Raw genomic sequence first — 20,413 nt, 5'->3', positions numbered from 1 at the left:
TGGGCTGGGGAAGACGCTTTGCCCTGCTCTCCTCCTGCTCCCAAAAGGGAAACTGGTCTTGAAACGCGGGAGGCAAACCCTCGCTGCCAGGCCGAGCGTGGGCTGCACGGCCCCTTGGCCCAGAAGCTGGACCCCACGGCCAGCATGCAGCAGTGGCCTCCCGGGTCTGCCCCTCCCAGCCACGACGGCGGCCGAGGAGTCCGGGCAGAGGGGAGGGGGCCATCTGGACCTCGCAGGGCCGGGCGGCTTGTGTGGGCTGGCACGTGGGCAGAGGCTCAGTGCTTTCCCCACTTGCTGACAGCTCCTTCCCTCTCCCTCCTGCTCTCCCTGCAGTGCTCTGCCCCCCAGGAAGCGGCGCCGGCGACAGCAGGGACGCGGCGCTCCCCCCAGGGCCACTGCCGGGAGGCCCAGCCAATCCAATGCACCCTGACAACAAGCTGTCCGGCCATGGCAAGACGGGAGGCGGCGGCGCCCAGCCCCAGGCGCCCAGCGTGAGCCAGGGGCCCGCCTGCAGCCTGGGCGCCAAGGGTGTGGGGGCCGGGGGCCATGGCGGCAAGGTGAGCCAGCCCAGCCCCGGCCACCCTGGGCTGAAGAGCGGCCAGGCGCCCGTGCCCGTCTTCGGGGCCCTGAAGGGCAAGGTGAAGCGGGAGCGCAGCGTCTCGGTGGACTCCGGGGAGCGGCGCGAAGCCAGCGCCGCCTCGCTGGACAAGGAGCTGAAAGGTAAGCGGGGGGCCCTTTTCCCTGCGGGCCCGAGCCAGGGGGCCACGGCTTCCAGGGCTCGCCCGGCTGCCTTCACCTCTGGCCCTCCCCGGCCCCACTGACCCCCACGCCCCCCGCTGCAGGCGAAGCGGCCCCACGGAGCAAGCGGCGCTGCGTGCTGGAGCGGAAGCAGCCCTACAGTGGCGACGAGTGGTGCTCCGGCGCAGACAGCGAGGAGGAGGAGAAGCCCCTCAGCAGCGCCCATGGTGAGTGTGCGAGGGCATGGGGGGGCCGCCTGCCTCCGAGCAGGGGCCCCGGGCCGCCCCATCCGAGAGCCCTCCCCGTGTCAGGGACAGCAGGTGGGGGGCGAAGGGCAGCGCCTCGTCTCCTGCCAGGGCGGTGGAACGGGCGCAGCATTGGCGTGCCGCTGTCTTGCTGGAAGGGAGAGCTGGAGCCAGCCAGGCACAGCAGAGCGGACGCCTGGTCCAGGGAGGGGGGGCGTCCCCCCACTCCTTGCAGAGCCCTGACCGGGTGGGCCCCTTAGGCCGGAGGCCATTGCCCCTGAAGGCTGGACCGACTGGGCGCTCGCTGGCCGACCCTCCAGCCAGTCTGGACTCCCATTGCCTGCTGCCCCCTGCTGGATCCTGGGAGGAAAGCAGCTGGGAGTCGAGCGTGGAGCATTCCCGGCCTCACGTTCCCTCTCATGCCCGCCCCGGGCTCTGACCAGCCTCTCCAACTCCACATGTGGGGCCGGTCTCGGTCCTCTGCCTGCCCCCCTGCAGCCAAGTGGTTCGCCTGGCACAAGCCAGCCACTAACTCGCTCCCCCACCACTGCCCCCTGCCCACAGGTTGTAATGTACCGGAGTCGGCAATGACCACTGCCTCACAGCTGGGCCCTGGATCCAACCCGCTCCCCGCCCTGAACGAGGGTGGCGCGGCCAGCACACCCCACGGCACAGCCCCAGGCCTGAGGCCGGACGCCGGGGGCGGCGGGGGGAAGCCACCCCTGCAGTTCGTCTATGTCTTCACCACGCACCTTGCTAACACGTAAGACTGGCGGCTTCTTGCAGGCCTGGCAGGCCCAGCAGGCCCAGCAGGCCCCCCGCCCCTCGCAGCAGCCCCCGGACGGGCGGTGGCCATGGCTGCGGGATGCGCGGGCAGCAGGGAGCCTCTGTGCAGCCCCGTCCCGGCCGGGGCCCGTGCTGCTCCCTGTGGGTGGGGCTGTGCGGGAGGGCAGGGCAGGGCAGGGGCCCAGGGGCCCTTCTGGGGCTGCTCGGGAGGAGGGCAGGCAGCTGGGGCTGCAGGCCAGGGAAGGGGCCTGTTCCGTGTCACGCCCTCCTGATGGCTACCCCGTGTGCTTGCAGCGCTGCCGAGGCTGTTCTTCAGGGCAGGGCGGACTCCATCCTGGGCTACCACCAGCAGCATGTGCCCCGGGCCAAGCTGGACCAGGTATGCTTGGGCAGAGGAGGGGGGGGGCCGCTCCCTGCATAGACGGGGCCGCAGCATCCGGGTGCCTCCGCAGAAGGCAGCTCCCCCTGATCCAGCCTCTCCCTTCCCATCTGCCGCAGACCTCCGCCCCGAAAATCCAGGCTGCTCCGGAGCCGCTGCCGATCGACCCCTCGCCGGCCGGCACCCCACAGTCCCAGCCCGCCATGCCGCCCAGCAGCCAGGCCCAAGGACCACCCGCGCCCCCGGCACCGCCCGCCCAGCCTGCAGCACCTCCCGCCCTGGGGCTGGGCCCGGGGCCACTGCCCACGCCCACCGGAGCTGTCCCGCCGGAGGCGCCTGCTGAGGAGAGCCACCGGGACTTGACGCCCAACTCAGTGGGGAACGGCAGCAGCAGCAGCACCGCCCCCGGCGGCACCCACCCCAGCACCCCCACGGCCCCCGGCGCCCTGCCGGCTGGCTCTGCGGACGGCCTGCTGGGGGAGGGTGCCCCCCCAGGGGGGCCCTCCGCGGGGAACGGGCCCCGCAGCGCCCTGAACGCCGAAGGCCTCTCCAAGGAGCAGCTCGAGCACCGGGAGCGCTCCCTGCAGACTCTGCGGGACATCGAGCGGCTGCTCCTGCGTGGCAGCGAGGCCGAGCCCTTCCTCAAGGGGGGGCCCGGGGCGACGGAGGTGGGCGCCCTGCCCGCCCCGGCCCCTGCCCCCGGCCCGGCCCCCTCGGCCCCGCAGGCCCCGCCGCCCGGGGCCGGCCTGAAGAAGTACGAGGAGCCACTGCAGTCGATGATCTCGCAGACGCAGAGCCTGGGGGGGCCCGGCCTGGAGCCCGAGGGGCCGGGGCCGGGGCCGGCCGGGGTGGACCTGGGCCAGCAGATGAACCTGATGATGCAGCGGCTGGGCCAGGACAGCCTCACCCCGGAGCAGGCCGCCTGGCGCAAGCTGCAGGAGGAGTACTACGAGGAGAAGCGCCGCAAGGAGGAGCAGGGCGCCCTGCACAGCGGACGGCCCCTGCCGGACGTGCTGCTGCCCCAGCCCATGGGCCCCGTGATGCTGCGTGGCCCCCCGCCCCCCTACCACAGCAAGCCGGCCGAGCAGTGGCTGCTGCGCGGCGTCCCCGTGGACGTGCAGGAACAGCTGCAGCTGCGGCCCTCCTTCGCCGGGCCGCGCTTCCCCAGCGGCCAGGTGCAGCCGCGGGGCTTCGGGGGCATGCAGAGCCTGCCGCTGGAGCCGCTGGGGCCCATGGGCGCCGCGCAGCGCCCGGCCCGGCCTGGCCTGGCCTGGAGCGACGAGATGCCCATGGGGGCGCCCGGCGGCTTTGCCCCCGGGGGCCTGCCCTACACGCCCCTGGGGCAGGGGGAGGGCGAGCGCTTCCTGGCGCCCCGGGCCCGCGAGGAGCTGCTGCGGCACCAGCTGCTGGAGAAGCGGCCCGGCGCCATGCAGCGGCCCCTGGGCGTGGAGGTGGAGCGCATGATGCAGGCGCACCGCCCGGTGGAGCCAGCCATGTTCGCCGGGGAGGGCCTGGGCCTGGAGTTCGGCGGCTCCCGGGCCATGCTGAGCCCCCCGCTGAGGGACATGGAGCCTGCCCTGGGCCCCCCCGGCGGCAACCTCAACATGAACATGAACGTCAACATGAACATGAACATGAACCTGAATGTGCAGATGACGCCACAGCAGCAGCAGGTGCTGATGTCGCAGAAGATGCGCGGGCCGGAGCTGCTGCCCGCCGAGGAGATGGCCCGGGTGCGGGCCCCAAATGGCACTGGCACCATGATGGGCGGCCCCCAGAAGATGATGATGGGCGCGGCCTTCCCCGGCCAGGGGGGGCCCCCGGCGCAGCAGCCACAGCCGCCGGGCTTCCCCGCCCTCCAGGGCCCATTCCCCGCTGGGCCGCAGGAGATGGGCAGCGCGCCGGACATGTTTGGCCCCGAGCAGGGGGGCATGGGCCACACCACACGGCTCAGCCACATCCCGCTGCCCCCAACCACCAGCGCCCCCGCCGCGAACATGCACCAGGCCCCCGGCCGGGGCCTGGGCCGCCGCCCCTCCGACCTGGCCCTCAACGTGGGGCAGGTGAACTCTCCCGGCGTCGGCCGGCTCAAGTCTCCGACCCTCGGCCAAGTCCACTCCCCGCTGGGCACGTCCCCCTCTGCCAACCTCAAGTCTCCGCAGACGCCCTCTGCCCTGGTCAGCCTGCCGGCCGCCAGCACCCCGCTCAAGTCCCCGCAGGTCCTCGGCTCCGTGCTCGGCGTCCACTCCCCCACCAGCTCGCCGAGCCACCTCAAGTCGCCCTCCATGGCCGTGCCGTCTCCCGGGTGGGCTCCATCCCCGAAAAACGCCCTTTCCAGCCCTGGCATCGGCCAGAGCAAGGCGGCCCCCGGAATGAGCAGCTCCACGCCGCTGGGCAGCATCGAGCCAGGTAATGGCCGGGGGGGGGGGGCGGGTCACGTGGGGCTGCCTCTGCCACCCGCCCTGTCCGTTATGTCTGTATCCCACCTTTTTTCCCTCAGGGAGCACAAGGTGGCTCCCCTATTCCTCTTTCTCCCAATTCTACCCATAGAACAGCCCTGTGAGGTGGGCCAGGCTCAGCTCTGCCCAGTGGGATCTCCCGGGCCCCGGCCCCACTTGCCAGCCGGTGCGCTGGCTGGTTCCCCCCTGAAATGGGAACGGGCCCCGAGCCCAGGGTGTCTGGCCTCCCTCTGAGTGGCCTTCTCAGCACATGCTGATGAAAATAGCCGGTTTTCAAAAAGAAATGCCATCCTAGGCGTGGTCGGGATTTGGCAAACAAAGCTTGCAGGAGTATATCGCCTGGAATTTAATCAGTGACCCGCATCGAGGCGCAGTCTAGCACTCCGTTGTTCGACGGCTTTATTCGCGCAAGGACCTTGCAGGGAGGTGTCTGGATGGGGGATCCAGCGCAGTGTGCAAGGCTCTGATTGTCACACTGCGGTCGTTGCTGTCGGAGGAGTGAGTGGCTATGCAGGCACAGCAGGCCAAGGGTGGGCTGATGCCGATGGGTCAGGAATGCAGGGCGATCCGAGTCCCGGCCTGCGGTTTCAACGGCATCGCCAGGCTATTGGACGGGCCACTTGGCTTTGTGCCGTGCGTTACCGGACCTTGGATCCGCACAATTCTGCCTGCTCATAAAAAGCCCAGTTCTTCCTGGCTCGTGGAAAAGGCAGATAATGATCAGTCCTTGATTGTTTCTGGAAGTGGCTGGGTGAAGGGTCTGGTCCAGTCCTTGGCCTTCTGTTTGGAGAGACGCTCCACACAGAGCTTTTCAAATAGGAGCACAAGAAACCTCTGTATACTTTCCCCCAGAAATGTAGCCATGGCGAGCTGTTGGAGCTAAGCCAGCAGACGGTCTTGTGCCGCCGTAAAGACCAACAAAATTTATCTCTCGGAAGCTTTTGACCCTTACAGTCCCGGGTTGTTACCCTGAGCTCAGAGGGTGTGTAGCGTCTGTGCTCTGGGGAAGGCGGGTGGCCGAGGACTAGAGCGGCAGCGCCAGGACCCGGCGTGCAGTGACATGGGTTCTGTGCGGGGGGCAGCGGTCGGCACAGGCGCAGGCGCCCGACTCCAGCGCCCCTTCACATCCTGGACCAAGAGTGAGTCATCTGGCGGCTAAGTAACAAGTCGTGTTCCGCTCCAAACACAATTTGAAGGGTCGCTTCCTACCGGGGGTTTGTTTACTTGGGAAATCAGCAGGCCTCAATCCACCCCGTATGGGAAATGCTGATGAATTTAAATCTGCCGTTTTCTCCTTGCTCCACTGCCCTCGCTGGGAGGAAGGTTCAGCTTGGCCTCCTTTGCCAAAGGATCCAGCCTCTTCCGGGCCAGGAGCCTGCCAGCAGGCAGCTGCAGTGCCTCCCGCCTGCGTCCCGCCCAAGCGCTGGGCAGGGTCCCGGTCGGGGCCTGGGTCCAGCTGAGCCCCTGCGCTGCCCTCGGGCAGGACCGGCAGCTCCTCAGCCCAGGTGCGGTGCCGTTCCGGCCGGGACCGCGAGCTCCAACCTGCCTCCTCGCCCTCTGTCTCCTGCAGATCCGGCCCCGTCACAGAACCCCTTGTCACTCATGATGTCCCAGATGTCGAAGTACGCCATGCCCAGCTCCACCCCGCTCTACCACAACGCCATCAAGACCATCGCCACGTCGGACGACGAGCTGCTCCCTGACCGGCCGATGCTTCCGCCGGGCACCATGGCTGGTGGGTATCCGGGGGGCCCTCCAGGGCCATCCTGGCCAGGGTGCGGGGAGGGCCCCTGGCAGGGCGGCAGGCAGTGTCCCTTCTCAGATGGAGCCTCTGCTGTTGAAACAGTGGTGGGCACCTGGCATCGGTGGCTGCCCGGGGCGCGGGGGGTGCTTCACTCTCTGCAAGGACGCCGTGGGGTGCACTCAAAGCTGCTCTGGCCAAAGTCCCCCTGGCCCTCGTCCACTGGGCCCCTTGGGCTTCTCCAGCAGATCTTGGCTGCTGGCAGGGGCACTGGGGGGAGAGGGGCAGGATCTTGTCTTGCCTGCGCATGGGCTGCCCCTTCGGACCCCTTCCCAAGGCAGCAGCAGTGGGAGGTGTTGGAGAGGTCCAGGGGGGTGTTCCCCATGTGTGTGGCCTGCTCTTGGGGCCCCGGGGCCTCTTCCGGGCCCCCCCCGCCCCTGCTCTGCACGTGCTTCTGGGCGGGGGCTCCTGCTTTGCCCGCGCCATGGGCCGGTGCCCCTCCCTCCGTCGGCTGGGGGTCGTGGCCGGGCACTGAGGGGCGGTTGGCTCTGCTTCCCTCGACAGGCATGGCGGGCAGCCAGCCCTCGCAGATGCACATGAACTCTGTCGGGCCCGCGCCAGCGCAGAGCCCCATGGGCATGAACCTGCCGGGCCAGCAGCCGCTCTCGCACGAGCCCCCGGCCCCCGCGATGTCCTCGCCGAGCCCGCTGGGCACCACCATGCCGCTGCACGGCGGCGGCGCACCGCAGAACCCGATGATGCTGGCCCCGGGCCCCCAGGACCCCCTGGGCCAGCCCTGCGGCCCGCCCGGCCAGCTGGCCTTCCCCCCGCGCCTCCAGCCGCCCCCCAGCAACGGCGGGGGCAGCCTGCCCATGGGCCCGGGGGGCGCGGGCGGGCCTGGCCTGCAGCAGCACTACCCGCCCGGCCTGGGCCTGCCGCCGGAGGAGCTGCAGCCCCCGCCGCCCCCGCCCCCGCCCCCGCAGCGCCTGGCCGGGAGGCTGCCCGAATCCTACGCGGCGGCGGTGCTGCCCGGCGTGGCCTCGGTGCTCAGCGACCCGGAGCTCAGCGACGTGATCCGGCCCACGCCCACCGGCATCCCCGAGTTCGACCTGTCGCGCATCATCCCGTCCGAGAAGCCCAGCAGCACGCTGCAGTACTTCCCCAAGGGCGAGGGGCAGCCGGGCAAGATCCAGCACCCCTCCAACCTGCACCTGATGAGCCTGCAGAACATGATGGCGGAGCAGGCCCCGGCGCCCGGCCCGGCCCCGGCCCCGGCCCCCGCCCGGCCCGGCCCGCAGGGCATGCAGCGCAGCATGGCCCTGTGCCACCCCGGACAGGTGCCCGGGCTGGGCCGGGCGGGCCTGGCGCCCCCGCAGGCACTGCTGGGGAACAGCCTGCCGCAGGGCGTGATGCTACCGCAGCAGAGCCTGGTGGCCCAGCAGAACTTCCTGCTCATGCAGGCCAAGCAGCGCAGCATGTCTGTCTCCGGCGAGATGTACGCGCAGCCCGGCCACATGCTCTCCCCGCAGGGCTCGCTCATGGGCCCCCCGGGCCCCCAGCAGAGCCTCCTGGTCTCGCACCCCCTGCGGCAGCGCAGCGTCTCCCTGGACGGCCAGATGAGCTACGGCCCGGGGGCCGGCAGCATGGCCAACCTGCCCTTCTGAGGCGCGGGCAGCCCCCGTGTTGCGGGGGGGCGGCCCCCGCCCCGCGTTTGGTCGGGATCCTTCCTCTGAGTGTGACTCCCCTCCCTCCCCCCCGCCACCCGCTCTCTCGCCACTTTTTTTAAGCAACCAAATGCGCAAGAGGATCTGGAACAACTGTAAATAGGTCAAAGCGGAGGCAGCAGCAAGGAGTTTTGCTGGCTTGGAATTGTTTGTATTTCTGTGTTTTAATGGAAGCCTCAAAACCTGTTTTTGGAAGCAACGAAAACACGACCCACTGACAAACCGCAGCTCTGTGTGGCCCGGGAATCCCGCCGGGGGGCCTGGCAGCCTTGGCGCTGCCCTTCCAGGGCCGGCCCGGCCCTCTGCCCCAAAGGCCTTGGGGCAGGAGGTGGCCCTGGCTCCGGCCACGCCTCGCGCGAGACAGAGACGTCCTGCAGAATGGCTGGGGGGGCAGCCTTCCCGGCGCCCCCTCCCGCCAGTCTCCACAAGACCCAGTCCCGAGCACTGGCAAGAGGCTGGCTCAGTGTGTCTCCTTTTCTGCGCAGGCTCTCCCGGTACCCAGGAACTACGGGCCCCGTCATCTGGCGCCCCCTGTCCCTGGGGGATGTGGAGGCACGAGTGCTGGGTCCTCCAGCTTGCCCACAGTTGGCAGCCGTTCTTTGGCCAGCTTTCTCCGTGTGCCCTCTGGCAGCGCTGGCACTTCCTTGCGTGCCCCCTGCGCCTCCCCACCCTTCCCAGTCGCGCAGGCACTGTCCTCCCGTGAGCAGGTCGGCACTTCCTGCCCTCGGCAGAGGACAAGAGTAGAGCTTAAAAACGTCCCGGCTGTTGGAGCAGGGTGACAGCAGTTCCTGGACCTGGGGAGGCACTCGAGGTGCAGCTGGACAGCCACCTGAGGGGATGGCATAGCTCAGTGCCCTGCTCTGGGCAGGCGGTAGGACCCGGGACCCTCCGGCCCTTTCCGGCCCTGCTCTTCCATGCTTCTGTGAACCAGACTGGGAGACGGTGGAGGGGCTGCGAGCCAGTCCGAGTCAAAGGCCCCCCTTGGGAAATGGAGCCGGTCAGGTGGGTGCACACAGGTGCTGCCACGGGCCAGGTAGGTTCTCAGTCCAGACCTTCAAAAGCCCCACGGTCAGATGTCCCCAGACCAGATGATGTGCAGAGAAGGAAAGCCAAGAGCTCGCGCTAGCTCGGCTCCGGTGCGGCTCTCGGCAGGGCTTGGCTGCAGCGTGGCTCCAGGCATGCAGAAACAGAGCTGCCTCGGAGGTGGGCAAAGTCACCTGCCCCACGCTCTGGCACATGCAGGTGCCCAGCATAAGGCGATGCCCACATCTCCCCTCGGCGCCCTCCTGCCCTCCAGTGACGGGCGCAAGCGGCGCTCGGCATCGGCGCTCCTGTGCTTCCGCTCGGCCCCTCTACACGCGAGGAGAGCCTCCACGCCGAGCAGGGAGTCCCGTGGGGCTGCGGCACCTCGCACTTGCCATGCTTCGGAGCCCTCCAAGTGCACGTCTGCTGGTAAAGCCATAAACGCCTGCCCTGGTTCGGCCCGTGCGTTGCGTCCTTCGCCACCCCACAAGTAAACGGCGCTCCCTGCGCCACCCGCCCGGGCAGGGGGAGTGCAGCTGACGCCAGGAGTGGCCCTTCCCTTTGGAGGGGGTCCCTCATCCCAGCCCCCCCCCCGCCCTGCCCGGGGGCAATGAGGCTCCGGGAAGGCTGCCACGGGTGTACCGGCTTTTCGAGGGGGGGAGAGGTGTGGGGGGAGGCTGTCTGCCAGCTGCAGTGAGCGTCGGGGGGAGATGGCCCCGATGTGCCCCAGGCCCCGGGGGGCGCTGCTCAGCCGCGGCCCACCGTCCAGTCCCTCTGGCGGCCACGCGGGGCGAGCAGCACCGCCTTCCAGCCCGTGTCTTCCTCGCGGCGGGCGGCAGCCTGGGCCGCTCCCGGCTCAGCTCCTCCCCGGCCGGCCCACCCGCCGCCGCCTCGGCCGGCCATGAGCGCGGTCCGGCCTCGTGTCTCGCGCTTTCTCGCTCGGCCCGGCTTGCGTGATGCCTGCTGGAGCCCTCCCGGCCCGCTGGCTGCGGCCAGCCTATTTCCCGTGCCAGGCGAACGGACGCCATACGGTTTTGCCGGCCCCAAAGCAGCAGTGGGCGTGAGTGCGCCCGGGGAGGGGATGGGCCGCTCTCCTGCCCCCACCGGGGGCGACCCCTCCCATGCCACCCATGCATTTTGTACCATTCTATAAATATATATATATATAAATATAAATATAAATATATAAATACAATATGTGAAGACATCTTACTGGTTTTTATTTTGAAATGATTTCTAGGCTTGTTTTGGGTATCTGTGCTGCCTGTAATGTATTGATTGACCTGTTTTATAGGTGCCTTTTTATTAAAAAGACATTTCAAAACATGCCTGCGGGGAGCCTTTTGTGCTGGTGTCTGCCAGGGGGCTGGACAGGTTGACCCCCCTGCGGCCTGAGCCTGTGGGGCGCCGCTCAGACCTCGTGGGCCCCTGCTCTGCAGCCGCCCTCCTGCCGCCAAAGCCGAGCCTAACCCTGTGTGCAGAGCGGCTCTTGGTGGCTTTCCCTGCCGGACAGACGGGCTGCAGCTCCACCGCGGCAGCTCCCCTGCCATGTGCCCAGAAGCGGCGGTGGTGCTTCGGGGCCAAAGGAAGAGCGCTCTGCACACTCCAGGCTCCCACGCCGAGTCGCAGCATTTGAGCTGCCCACGCCTCTCAGGGGCAACCAGCCCGCCCCTTCTTCGGGGAGGACAGGCACCCTCGGGAGGGAAAGCAGAGGGGTGGGCACACCTGCCACCTCCCCATAAGGCTGCTGGACGTCTCCAGGTGTGGCGGGGGCGGCCAGCCCTCCTCACAGGTGCCCCCCTGCTTCCATTGCACAATGACACATCCAAGGCAAGTTTAAAACGTTCCTGTTTAATGATTTGCAATTTCAAGCACAGCACGGCTGGAACTAAATGCTACAGGCAAGCCTCTTCAGCCCCTGCCCACCCCCACAGGCCTCTCCAGGTAAGTGGCAGCAGGCCCACGCACTCACGCATGCGGTGGCCCCTCCGAGCACCAGCAGGACCCTGGGCAAGGGCAGGGGCGGCAGCAGAGGTCTGCACCTGGGGGTGCACCGAGCGGCCCTTGAGGGAACGCCAGTCTGGCCCAGCAGTGGGGCTCTCCCGCGGTTCGTACTGCTGGCCTGGCCTGCTCCGCGCTCTGGCTCGTGGGCAACAGGCGAGGCGGCTGGGCCGGGGCAGGGGACCTGGGCTGCAGCTGGGGAGGAGCAGGGACCCTCCGCCTTCGCGCGGCCAGCACAGGGCCTGCTCTCTGCCCAGGCTCCATGGTGGAGCCCAGCAGGACTTGGCAGAGACATCTGTCGGCCCGAGAAGAGGACGGTCACGGTCTGCACGGACGGCGCTGAGGGAGGGAGCATCGTGGTGCTCCTACACAAATGTGGGCCCTTCCCCATGAGCTGGCCAGTTGCTCGGGTGCCCCTTTCAATGAGACCGGCAAGTGAGCGGCTCCCAGGAAGAGTGCGTTGGCTCAGAAGCTCGGACGGCAGCCGCTCGCAGGCCCTTGCTGGCTTAGAGTCTGTCTTCGCCCAAACCGGGCCCCACGCTCCTCCGCTGGGCCCTCTGGCCACTGGGGACCCTTTGGGGAGCCAAGGGGCCCGGCCCGTCCGAGGATGTAGGGGAGTTCACGGTGCCCGGTGAGGTGAGGTGCCGCACGACGGTCACGTTGGTCTCCGTGGTGCTGTCAGAGCGGCCGGCGCCCAAGATCTCCTGCAGGGTGCTGCGGCTGAGGCAGCCCAGGTCGTGCAGGACGCGGCAGGCGTCGTGGCGGAAGCGGGCGCCCACGAAGGCGTAAAGGATGGGGTTCAGGCAGCAGTGGCTGAAGGCCAGCAGCTCGGTGGCGGTGATGGCGCTGTTCAGCCCGCCCTCCACAGCACAGCCCTGGTCGTGCAGCTGCCTGAGCGTGTCCCAGAAGATGACCACGTTGAAAGGAGTCCAGCAGAGCAGGAAGACGCTCGTGACCAGGATGGACACCTTGACCGCCTTCTGCCGCTGCAGGCGCTGGGACCGGCAGAGGACCCTCACAATGGCTGCGTAGCAGAAGCACATGACCCCCGAGGGCAGGAAGAAGCCCATGATGTGGTTCAGGAAGCGCGTGGCCAGGTGTGCGTTGGCGCTGTCCGCCCCGTGCTTCCTGAAGTAGCAGATGCTGGCGTTGTCCTCCCGCTGCCAGACCTCCGTGAAGAGCAGGTCGGGCATTGTCAGCAGGAAGGAGAGCAGCCAAACCAGCACGCAGGTGAGGTGGATGAAGGGGGCCCGCTGCTTCTGGAAGGTCTGGAGCGCGTGCACCACGGCCAGGTAGCGGTCCACGCTGACGCAGCCCAGCAGCAAGCTGCTGCTGTAGAAGTTGATCCTGTGGGTGGCGCTCAGCACTTTGCAGAGGAAGGTCCCAAAGATCCAGCCCGCGACACTCTCGACCGCACCAAATGGGAAGGTGAGCACGAGCAGGAGGTTCGCCAAGGCCAGGTGAAAGAGGAAGAGCTCGGTGGAGCTGCGCGAGCGCCGGTACCGCCAAAGGATCACCATCATCATCAAGTTGCCCACCCCGCCCAGGAGGAATATCAGCAGTTGGATGAGGGGGACCAGGACCCTCCTGTAAGGGTGACTGAAGGTGACCTCCTGGTCGGGGCACAAGAAGCCATTGATATTGTCCGAGTAGTTCCCATCCATTTCTGTGGTGTTGTAGTCGATCTGCGGAACAAAAAGAATGGGGCACAACAGGTTGGGACGGCCACCCTGGCGTGGGGAGGCCCGCAACATGACGGCCGCCTCTCCCGCTCGTGACGGCCCGTCGCTTCGTGAGGCAAAGCGCCCCACACACCCAGCGTTCGGCACAACACGCTGCACCCGAGTCAGGAACTTCCTGTCAAAAAGTCGCTGGACTTTGATTTGCGGGGGCTGACCCGGCTGATGCGCCTTTGGGTGCGCCAATGCTGGAGCGGTGCCAGGGGGCCGCTGTGGGCTGTCGGGGCCTGGGGGGCGGCCTGCCTGGGAGTGATGGCAGGGAGACGGGCTGCTGCTCCTCTGCAACAGGCCCAGGAGTGGCCCTGGGAGCAAGGAGAGCGGGGCAGGGGGCCCCGCTGGGAGTGATGGCAGGGAGATGGGCTGCCGGGTGGCCCCGCTGGGAGTGATGGCTGGACTGCTGGGGGGGAGGGGGGAGGGGAGGCAGAACCCAGGCCGGCGGGGGGACGGAGCGCTGCTGGGCTTGAGGGATGAGTGCCGCATGCTGACGGTGCCGCGTTTACACAGGAAGCGTGAGGAGCTTCCCAGAATTAGCAAGGCGATCAATGGCAGTGGCCGGAAATGTGATTTTGCGTGTGTGAGTGGTTGGTGCTGCCACGCTTTCTCGTTCACCTCAAATTCTAGCACTGTGAGGCAGAGAGCTGCACAGTTGTAATATGGTACAGAATTTAATGTATGGAGCAGGGATAAAATCTTTCCACACTGCCATTCCAGTGAGGTGGTTAAAAGCAGTGTCTGGAAATACAGATTTGTATGATCTTTTTCAAAGTAGCATCACAGGGTTACAGTGCTTAGCCTTCCATGCTACTTTTGAAAGTCTTGACTGAAGACAAAGGGATGCAGGTGCTGCACTGCGTCGCAGAGAACTCCTCCACTGGCGTGTTTTGGCGCACACGCGCCGAGAAGTGACCTGGAGAAGTGTTGTTACGTTACTTGATGGAAAAACTAAATAGGTGGTTTAAATTGGGGCCCATTGCAAGGGCTGTACAGCATGAACAAGGTTTTGCCATTCCGGCTCCAGAGCATGTAGCTCTGGAGAATGTTCTGCTACCTGCAGGCGAGTGACTGGATGGGGGGATGGCTTTAGGCAGACCTCAGGCGGGCGATGCGCTTCTCCAGCAGAGCACCAAGGGGGCCCGATTCTCTGCCTTTGATGGCCGGCCCCCCCACAGGGGCCCCCGTCTCCCTAACTCACCTCTGCTTGCGTGCTTTGCCCTTGTGAGCCAGCACAGGGGAGGCGTTTGACAGAGAGACCCTCGCAGTGGCAGAGAGAGAGAGAGAAGTCAGCCATCTCTGGGGCGGGCGGAGGGGCCCTCCTCTCCCCCAGGGGATTAAAGGTTCTGGTGTTGTGCCTGCAGCGGAAATCTCACAAAACTGTGAAGTGCTGCCATAACCACTTCTGCAAATGGCTCTTTCCTGCGCCCGCTCTGGCCCCGGCCTCTCGCTGCCGCTGCCCTCCCAAGCCTCGCGCATCCGGGGTCCGTGCTGTTGTCGCCAGCACCTCCGGGCACCCGTGAATCTGGTGGGCCTGCAGCAGCCCCCGAGGAGCAGCCAGCCCCGAGGAGCTGCACAGAGGCCGCCCTTGGCCGCGGCTGAAGCCCGGCGCCACGCTCGGGACGGCCGGGGACCCTCTGCTCCCCTCGCCCCCACCACCCCCTTCCTCCGCACAGGAGCCCTGCCCTCCTGGCCGAGACTTGCCGCATGGGACACATGGCCAGTCCAGAGAAGGGGGCAAGAGGCAGCACGGCCCAGGAGAGCGAAATCTTGCCCTGCCGTGCGAACGAGCCGCTGGAGATGGGTGCAGGTGGCCGCCGTAGCAGATGCAGTGCAAAGCAGATCCCCGCGGGCTCTTCCCGAGCACTGGCACTCCCCGCAGAGCCGGGGAACTGGAAGCCTCTCCTAACTGATGCAGAGCAGTCCCGGAGGCCTGAGAGCACCAGAGGGCAGGATGTGCCCACTCGGACCTGCCACCCCTCTGACCCGCACCACCACTTTGAAACGCTGGACTTAAACATCAAGCCGCCTGCAGCAGCATGGGGCCAGGGAAGGTGCTGGCCGTGCCGTGCCGTGCCGTGCTGAGCCGAATCTCGCTCTTTGGTGGGCTTGTTCCACTGCAAGGCGCCTCATCTGCCAGAGGGCCACTGGAGCGGCAGGAGCCCATTCCTCTCCAGCTCCCTCCCATTGGAGGGCCACCCTCCTCCATCGCCCCAGCCAAGGCCCCTTTGCCCCAACTCACCATATTGGTCGGGATCATGTCCAAGGTGATGTGGTAACTATCCATAATCTGGGAAGCAAGCAGCCCTTCTGGCAAGGGAGGCAGCCGTTTATCTGCTTATCATGCAGGATCTCACTGAGTGGGGGCCTGAGTGGGTGGAAGCACCGGAAGCACCGCCAGCACCCAGCACCGCCGGCAGGAGCCCTCACCACACGATTTGCAAAGCAAACGAGGCACCTCCACCCCCCCATATGTGGGTTCCTCTAATTGATATGCAAAAGCACAAAAGCGGTCCAGAGGCCACCACCGTTCTGCTGTGCCTGAGAGCATCTGGCTCAGCCCGCCACCTTCCCCGTTGCAAGCGATGCGCCCAGAAAGGAAGCGGGCCAGGGGCTCACGACTGCGCCCCACCCCGACCCCGCGGCCTCGCCTTGTTGTAAATAAAGCGATGTCTGAGGCGTCTCGGCCGCTTTCATGTCTGTCTCTCTAAGTCCACACCAATAAGACGTTTGGAGGAAAACTCCGCAGAAGCTGGGCTGACCGATCTGGCTCGGATCCGGACTTTATTGGCACCAGCAGCTCCCATCATGACCTCGCTCTCCCCCAACGGGAGCAGACTGGCCTCTCGCCCACTTGGCCCCCACTGTGGCTTTGCTCCAGGGGCAGAGCGCAGGGATCCGCTCCCGCCAGAGCTGGGCCAGTCCAGCGAGGAGACGCCCACCCAGCGGGCCGTCCCCCCCAAACAGGCGACTGGGCAGGTGTCTCCGTCCCTTTGCCTGCGGAGGAGGGGGCAAGTGAAGCCAGATGCGGAGGCGCCTCCTGGGCACCCCTTGGGGTAAGGTCTCCAGCCAGCAGGTAGCTTCCTCCGCCCCCCGCAGAAATCAGTCCATTAACGTTGCCCTGGGAGGTGTCCCCCCTGCCCCCCCGTTTCCACACTCGTGCCTGCCCGTGTCTCTTCCCTGAGCTTCTGGGGGCACCTGATCCCCCCCAGCTCGCCAGGCCCCGCAAGCCTCTCACTGTCGCCAGCACAGCACTCCCCCCCCCCCCGCACTGGTACGGGGGGGACCCTGCTCTAGAGAACCAGGATGCGACACGACACACATGGCAGACGCCTCTGGCCGGGTGGGCCCCCCCCTGCTGCCTTCCAGTGCCTCTCCCTGCCCTTCTCCTGCAGAGGCTGCGGCTCTTCCCTGGGGACGCGGCCCATCTGCTTGGCCGAAGGGCCTGGCGTCTGCCTGCCCCTTGAGAGAGCACTGCGCTGCAGGGGGGCTGCCTCCGGTCCCCGGACTCCCAGAGCCCACCTTCTGAGCACGAGTTCCCCTGCTGGCTTCCCCGGCCTGCACAGCCGCTGCCCCAGCGAGCCAAACCCAGGCAGGTGTGGGCAGCCCTTGCCCACCCCGGGCACACCTCCAGTCCCAGGTGGCAAAATAGGTTAGTGAATCCCCTGGCGGCTTACCATATCCGGCTGCTCGGCAGCGCTCAGCTCAGTGAGGAAGGAAGCACCTTTCTGTGGGGCAGCTGCTGGAGGCAAACACACAAGGGTTCCTGCCGGGGGCACCAGTGGGAGAACCACGCCGGCACAAGAGCAGAAGGAGGCCCTCTCCCCCCGGAGCCACGGCGCAAGCTGCCAGACCCTTGGCGCTGGGTGCTCACGGCAGCACTGGGGAGCAAGCCCAGAGGGCACGCCAGCGAGGCTCTCGCTCCCCAGCAGGCACAAGCTTTTGTGTGAACACGAACCACTATCTGGAGACATGGAAATGTGAAAAGTGCCAGCTGGAAGGGGACCCTCTGGAGCCAAAGTAAACTGTGCTCTTGTGGTGCGCCGTTACTTTGAAAGCAGTGGCTCCCCCTCTGAGGCACTCCAGCCACCGTTTCCTACGCAGAACCATTTCCTTACCTCTCCTCTCCCTAGGAGGCCTCACAGGCTTTGGGTTCTGGCACAGTTAGGATCCGGGTGGCACTCACCTGCAGCCCACTGATCAACCGCAGAAGCATGGAAACCCAGAGAAATGTAATGTCTTCCCCACACGCGCCTTTGTGGTTCTCCACACGCTTCTCTGCATGGGCTGAGATTTCTGCATGGCCATTTTTTCCTCCTTTTCATGAGATTTCTGTATTATCTCAATTGGCCCTTTTGTATTGTGTGGCCATGATCTGCCCAACTATTTGCATGGCAATCTTTTCTGACTTGATCTTGGTGACTGTAGAGGCCCAGTTGTCTATGACCAGAGATCCCAGCCTGTCCTTTCCATGTTTGTGGTGTGAATGCAAGCACTGCTCTTCTCGGCTTCTCGAGGCGTGTTTCGAGAGGCTCATTTTTGTTCACATAAGCACAGGATGTCTGGTTAATCACTGCACTGCACATAACCCTTTGCTACCAAAAAAGTAATCTAGAGCAATTGTATTCTGCAGAATTATTCCTTCTTAATTTCAGCCTGCAGAGAGTGAATTCTTTCCCCCATGGTTGCTACCAATATTTCTAGTACCCAAGATATCAACAAGAGACCATTTTTGCAGCCCAGCTGCCCCAAAGGAAAGGAAGGGTTCTCTGAGGAAGGGAGCAGGCAGTGTGAGTGCTCGGCTCCAGTTCCCGAGGCAAGGTCCAAGCCTAAGCCAGGGAACCGCGGCCTCCACAGCGGCTCTGCAGTGAGGGCATGGATCCACGTCTGGGGGCCTCGGCACTCCACTAGCCATGAGAAGGGCTTGGGAGGCCCTTCCAGTGGGGATGCCAGGGATTCTTCTTCTGGCGGAACTTCCCACAGACCCTGTCTCCCAGCTGAATGGAGTGGCAGGCTCTTTGCGCAGGTCCACAGCACATGCCAGGGGGCGAAAAGCTTTCTCATGTGTCACTGAAGCTTTACAGTAATCTAACATGGTTTCGCCCACCAGCTGGATGTCCTGGAGGAGCATCTTTGCTGGGAAGAAGACAAGTGTCCCACTGGTCTGCCCATGGTGATCTCTAGCAGCGCAAGTCCTGTGCTTCTATTAGCAGCAGATCCCCCATGCGTTAGAACCACACCCGTCCCACACAAAACTTTGCCAGTTGGTTCTGCGGGTCTTTGTTGCCCTCTTGCTGCCCCCGTGGATTGGGTAGAAAGGGCCGTGAGGGTTCTGCCGAGCGCCGAGTGCTCTGCAATCTCCTTGCCCAAGAGGCCTGGTGAAATGGGTGCCCCTGCCAGGTTCGTGGATCACGAGGGATTCCCACTGGTGGTGATGGCGCCTGCTATCGTGCATGGATGCACCTCATTCTGCCCTGAACATGTGCCGGGCGTGACTCACACACATTCAAACGAGGAGCACTTTGGCATCTGATTCAAGTCAACTCGCATGTGCATAAAGGACCCCGCTCCGGCTCTGCCCGTTTCCTTTTGACCCTTTTGCCCACCCTGTAAGCCTGACTGATGCGGGAAGTGCAGTGACAGCGCCCGCCCAGCCACCGTAGCAAGACCTGGTGCCTCCCATCACACTCCCATCTCCTTGGCCGTGAATTTTCCCATCATATACACAGTTAGGGGTGGGAGCAAAGATTTTGGCACAAATGGGCGGCTGTCCAGGCTTTGCCAAGTCCCCTCCTGATGCAAAACCCCCTTCAGTTTCCAGGGTTCTTTTTCTGAATATGAGGCCTGATTTTGTATACCAACATTTTCAATGCTAAATAGTAGCCTGAGAAGCAGGAAGCTGGTTCCCTTCTCCACCGCAAGATTGACCAATTGATGAGCAAAGCGGCAGCTGCAACCGCTGGGGAGGCGACAGGAAGGTCAGCGGTGCATCTATAGGAGGGTCATTCCACATCTGAGCTCCACTTGCAGTAAGAAACGCTCCTTGTTTCTAAAGTTGTCTAAAATTGTGTAACATCTCGAATGCGTAACGAGATTCATTACTTATCTTCACTCTTTTATCTTTGGCCAACTTGTAAGCTCCTGTTAAAACTATTAGTTCTGCTATTTGTGATAAACAGAAGCACCCATTGCGATTATTCCGTACTGGGAACACACAGAATACCCAGCTTCCAACCTCCTTACATCGCAGTCGCATAGGGAGTGGGTCCCACCAGAGCTGCCTGGGCAGCCAGAACTGATCTGGTGGGCACACGGGATGTGGGGGAGAGGGAGCCCGGCAAGGGCACCCGTGGGGCGAGGGCGAGAGTGAGAGTGCCTCTGGGGCCGGGGCGTCAAGCGTATCGGAGCGATCTGCAACAGGAAGCCTATTTCTCTCTCGCTGTGAATAATCACTGCATCAAAGCATGAACTGAAAGTAGGCAGAGAAGGACCCGTCTCAGCTTGAACGTTTATTTAAACTAGCAGCCCAAATTAAGTGCCCCGGTCCGGGGGCTGCAAGCCTTGCCTTGCAAGCCAGCCACGTGCATCGTGACCGAAGCGAGGCCTGCTCCAAGGGGGGCAGCTCTGGCATTCGATATGTCCCACCACTCTTGCTCGTTTGCTTTGGTGGGGGGCAGAGGGCTCCCTTTGCAACAGAATCCTCGGGGTTTTTGGGGGTGTTCCCAGCTTTGCAGACATAGATAACCCAGGAGCTCCTTTGGTAACTGGCCAGCTGAATGGTTTGCAAAGCTTCAGAGGCCAACCTGCTGCTCCTGCAGCGACTCCTGGCATCCTATAAGCTGTGAAAGGCAAACAAGACTGCTGGGCTTGCTAATTTGACCAACACAGAAGAATTTCAACCAAAGTGTATAGTTGTTAAGGCTGCAACGGGTTTAGAATGGGCAGGGATGATGAGCTGTGCAGAAAAAACTACTTAAGGAAGGCTTTTCCAAACTCACATTATTTTGGATGGAACTTTCACCCTATATTAGGGATAGGGGTGTGCACCAGGGTAGGGTTAGGGTTATGAAAATGAAGTGTCCTGGCATGGTTTTGATGGCTGGAATGTGTTTAGAATGGGCAGAGATGATGAGCTGTGCAGAAAAAGCTACGCAGGGAATGCTTTTTCAAAATCACATTCTTTTCAATGGTAATATCCCCTATATTAGGGCTAGGGGTGTGCACCAGGGTAGGGTTAGGGTTGGGAAACCGAGGTGTCCTGGCATGGTTTTGAGGGCTGGAATGTGTTTAGAATGGGCCGAAATGTTGAGCGGTGCAGAAAAAACTACTTAAGGAAGGCTTTTCCAAAGTCACATTATTTTGGATGTAACTTTCACCCTATATTAGGGTTAGGGGTGTGCACCAGGGTAGGGTTAGGGTTGGGAAACCGAGGTGCCCTGGCATGGTTTTGATGGCTGGAATGTGTTTAGAATGGGCAGAGATGATGAGCGGTGCAGAAAAAACTGCTCAGGGAAGACTTTCCAAAATCACATTCTGTTCAATGGACCTTTCACCCTATATTAGGGTTAGGGGTGTGCACCAGGGTAG

At 64.4% G+C, this 20,413-nt stretch overlaps 3 protein-coding genes across 3 annotated transcripts in view; 2 read left to right on the top strand and 1 right to left on the bottom strand.

Annotated features, from left to right (window-relative positions):
• The first annotated feature begins 348 nt into the window (after nt 1-348).
• BCL9L (BCL9 like) lies at nt 349-10,423 on the top strand. Its single transcript, XM_044423668.1, has 7 exons — nt 349-720; nt 843-965; nt 1,548-1,746; nt 2,064-2,148; nt 2,268-4,557; nt 6,178-6,342; nt 6,913-10,423. Exons 1-7 carry the CDS (start codon nt 420-422, stop codon nt 8,010-8,012), a joined length of 4,263 nt encoding a protein of 1,420 aa, XP_044279603.1. The 5' UTR covers nt 349-419; the 3' UTR covers nt 8,013-10,423.
• Nucleotides 10,424-11,602: 1,179 nt separating this feature from the next.
• On the bottom strand, nt 11,603-15,136 carry CXCR5 (C-X-C motif chemokine receptor 5). The gene is made up of 2 exons (XM_044423689.1): nt 15,069-15,136; nt 11,603-12,781 (listed from the first exon to the last, which is right to left on the bottom strand). The coding sequence occupies exons 1-2, from the start codon at nt 15,111-15,113 to the stop codon at nt 11,603-11,605; spliced, it is 1,224 nt and encodes a 407-aa protein (XP_044279624.1). The 5' UTR covers nt 15,114-15,136.
• Nucleotides 15,137-15,786: 650 nt separating this feature from the next.
• DDX6 (DEAD-box helicase 6) overlaps nt 15,787-20,413 on the top strand; it is a 25,214-nt gene continuing 20,587 nt past the window's right edge. Inside the window, exon 1 of the mRNA XM_044423671.1 lies at nt 15,787-15,805. The gene's annotated coding sequence lies outside the window, so the exon portion shown is untranslated. The remainder of the gene's footprint in view (nt 15,806-20,413) is intronic.

The sequence above is a fragment of the Varanus komodoensis genome, unplaced genomic scaffold (genome assembly GCF_004798865.1).
Source record: "Varanus komodoensis strain SLA01 unplaced genomic scaffold, ASM479886v1 scaffold146, whole genome shotgun sequence".
NCBI lineage: Eukaryota > Metazoa > Chordata > Lepidosauria > Squamata > Varanidae > Varanus > Varanus komodoensis.
Note: the sequence above shows the minus strand (reverse complement) of the source record. Positions and strands in the feature narration are given on the sequence as shown.

Coding starts and splice junctions, on each gene's coding strand:
- CXCR5 (XM_044423689.1), bottom strand. CDS start 15,113: ATGGATAGTTACCACATCACCTTGGACATGATCCCGACCAATATG. Junction 12,782..15,068: donor ACATGATCCCGACCAATATG/GTGAGTTGGGGC, acceptor TTTGTTCCGCAG/ATCGACTACAACACCACAGA.
- BCL9L (XM_044423668.1), top strand. CDS start 420: ATGCACCCTGACAACAAGCTGTCCGGCCATGGCAAGACGGGAGGCGGC. Junction 1,747..2,063: donor ACCACGCACCTTGCTAACAC/GTAAGACTGGCG, acceptor GTGTGCTTGCAG/CGCTGCCGAGGCTGTTCTTC. Junction 4,558..6,177: donor GCTGGGCAGCATCGAGCCAG/GTAATGGCCGGG, acceptor TGTCTCCTGCAG/ATCCGGCCCCGTCACAGAAC.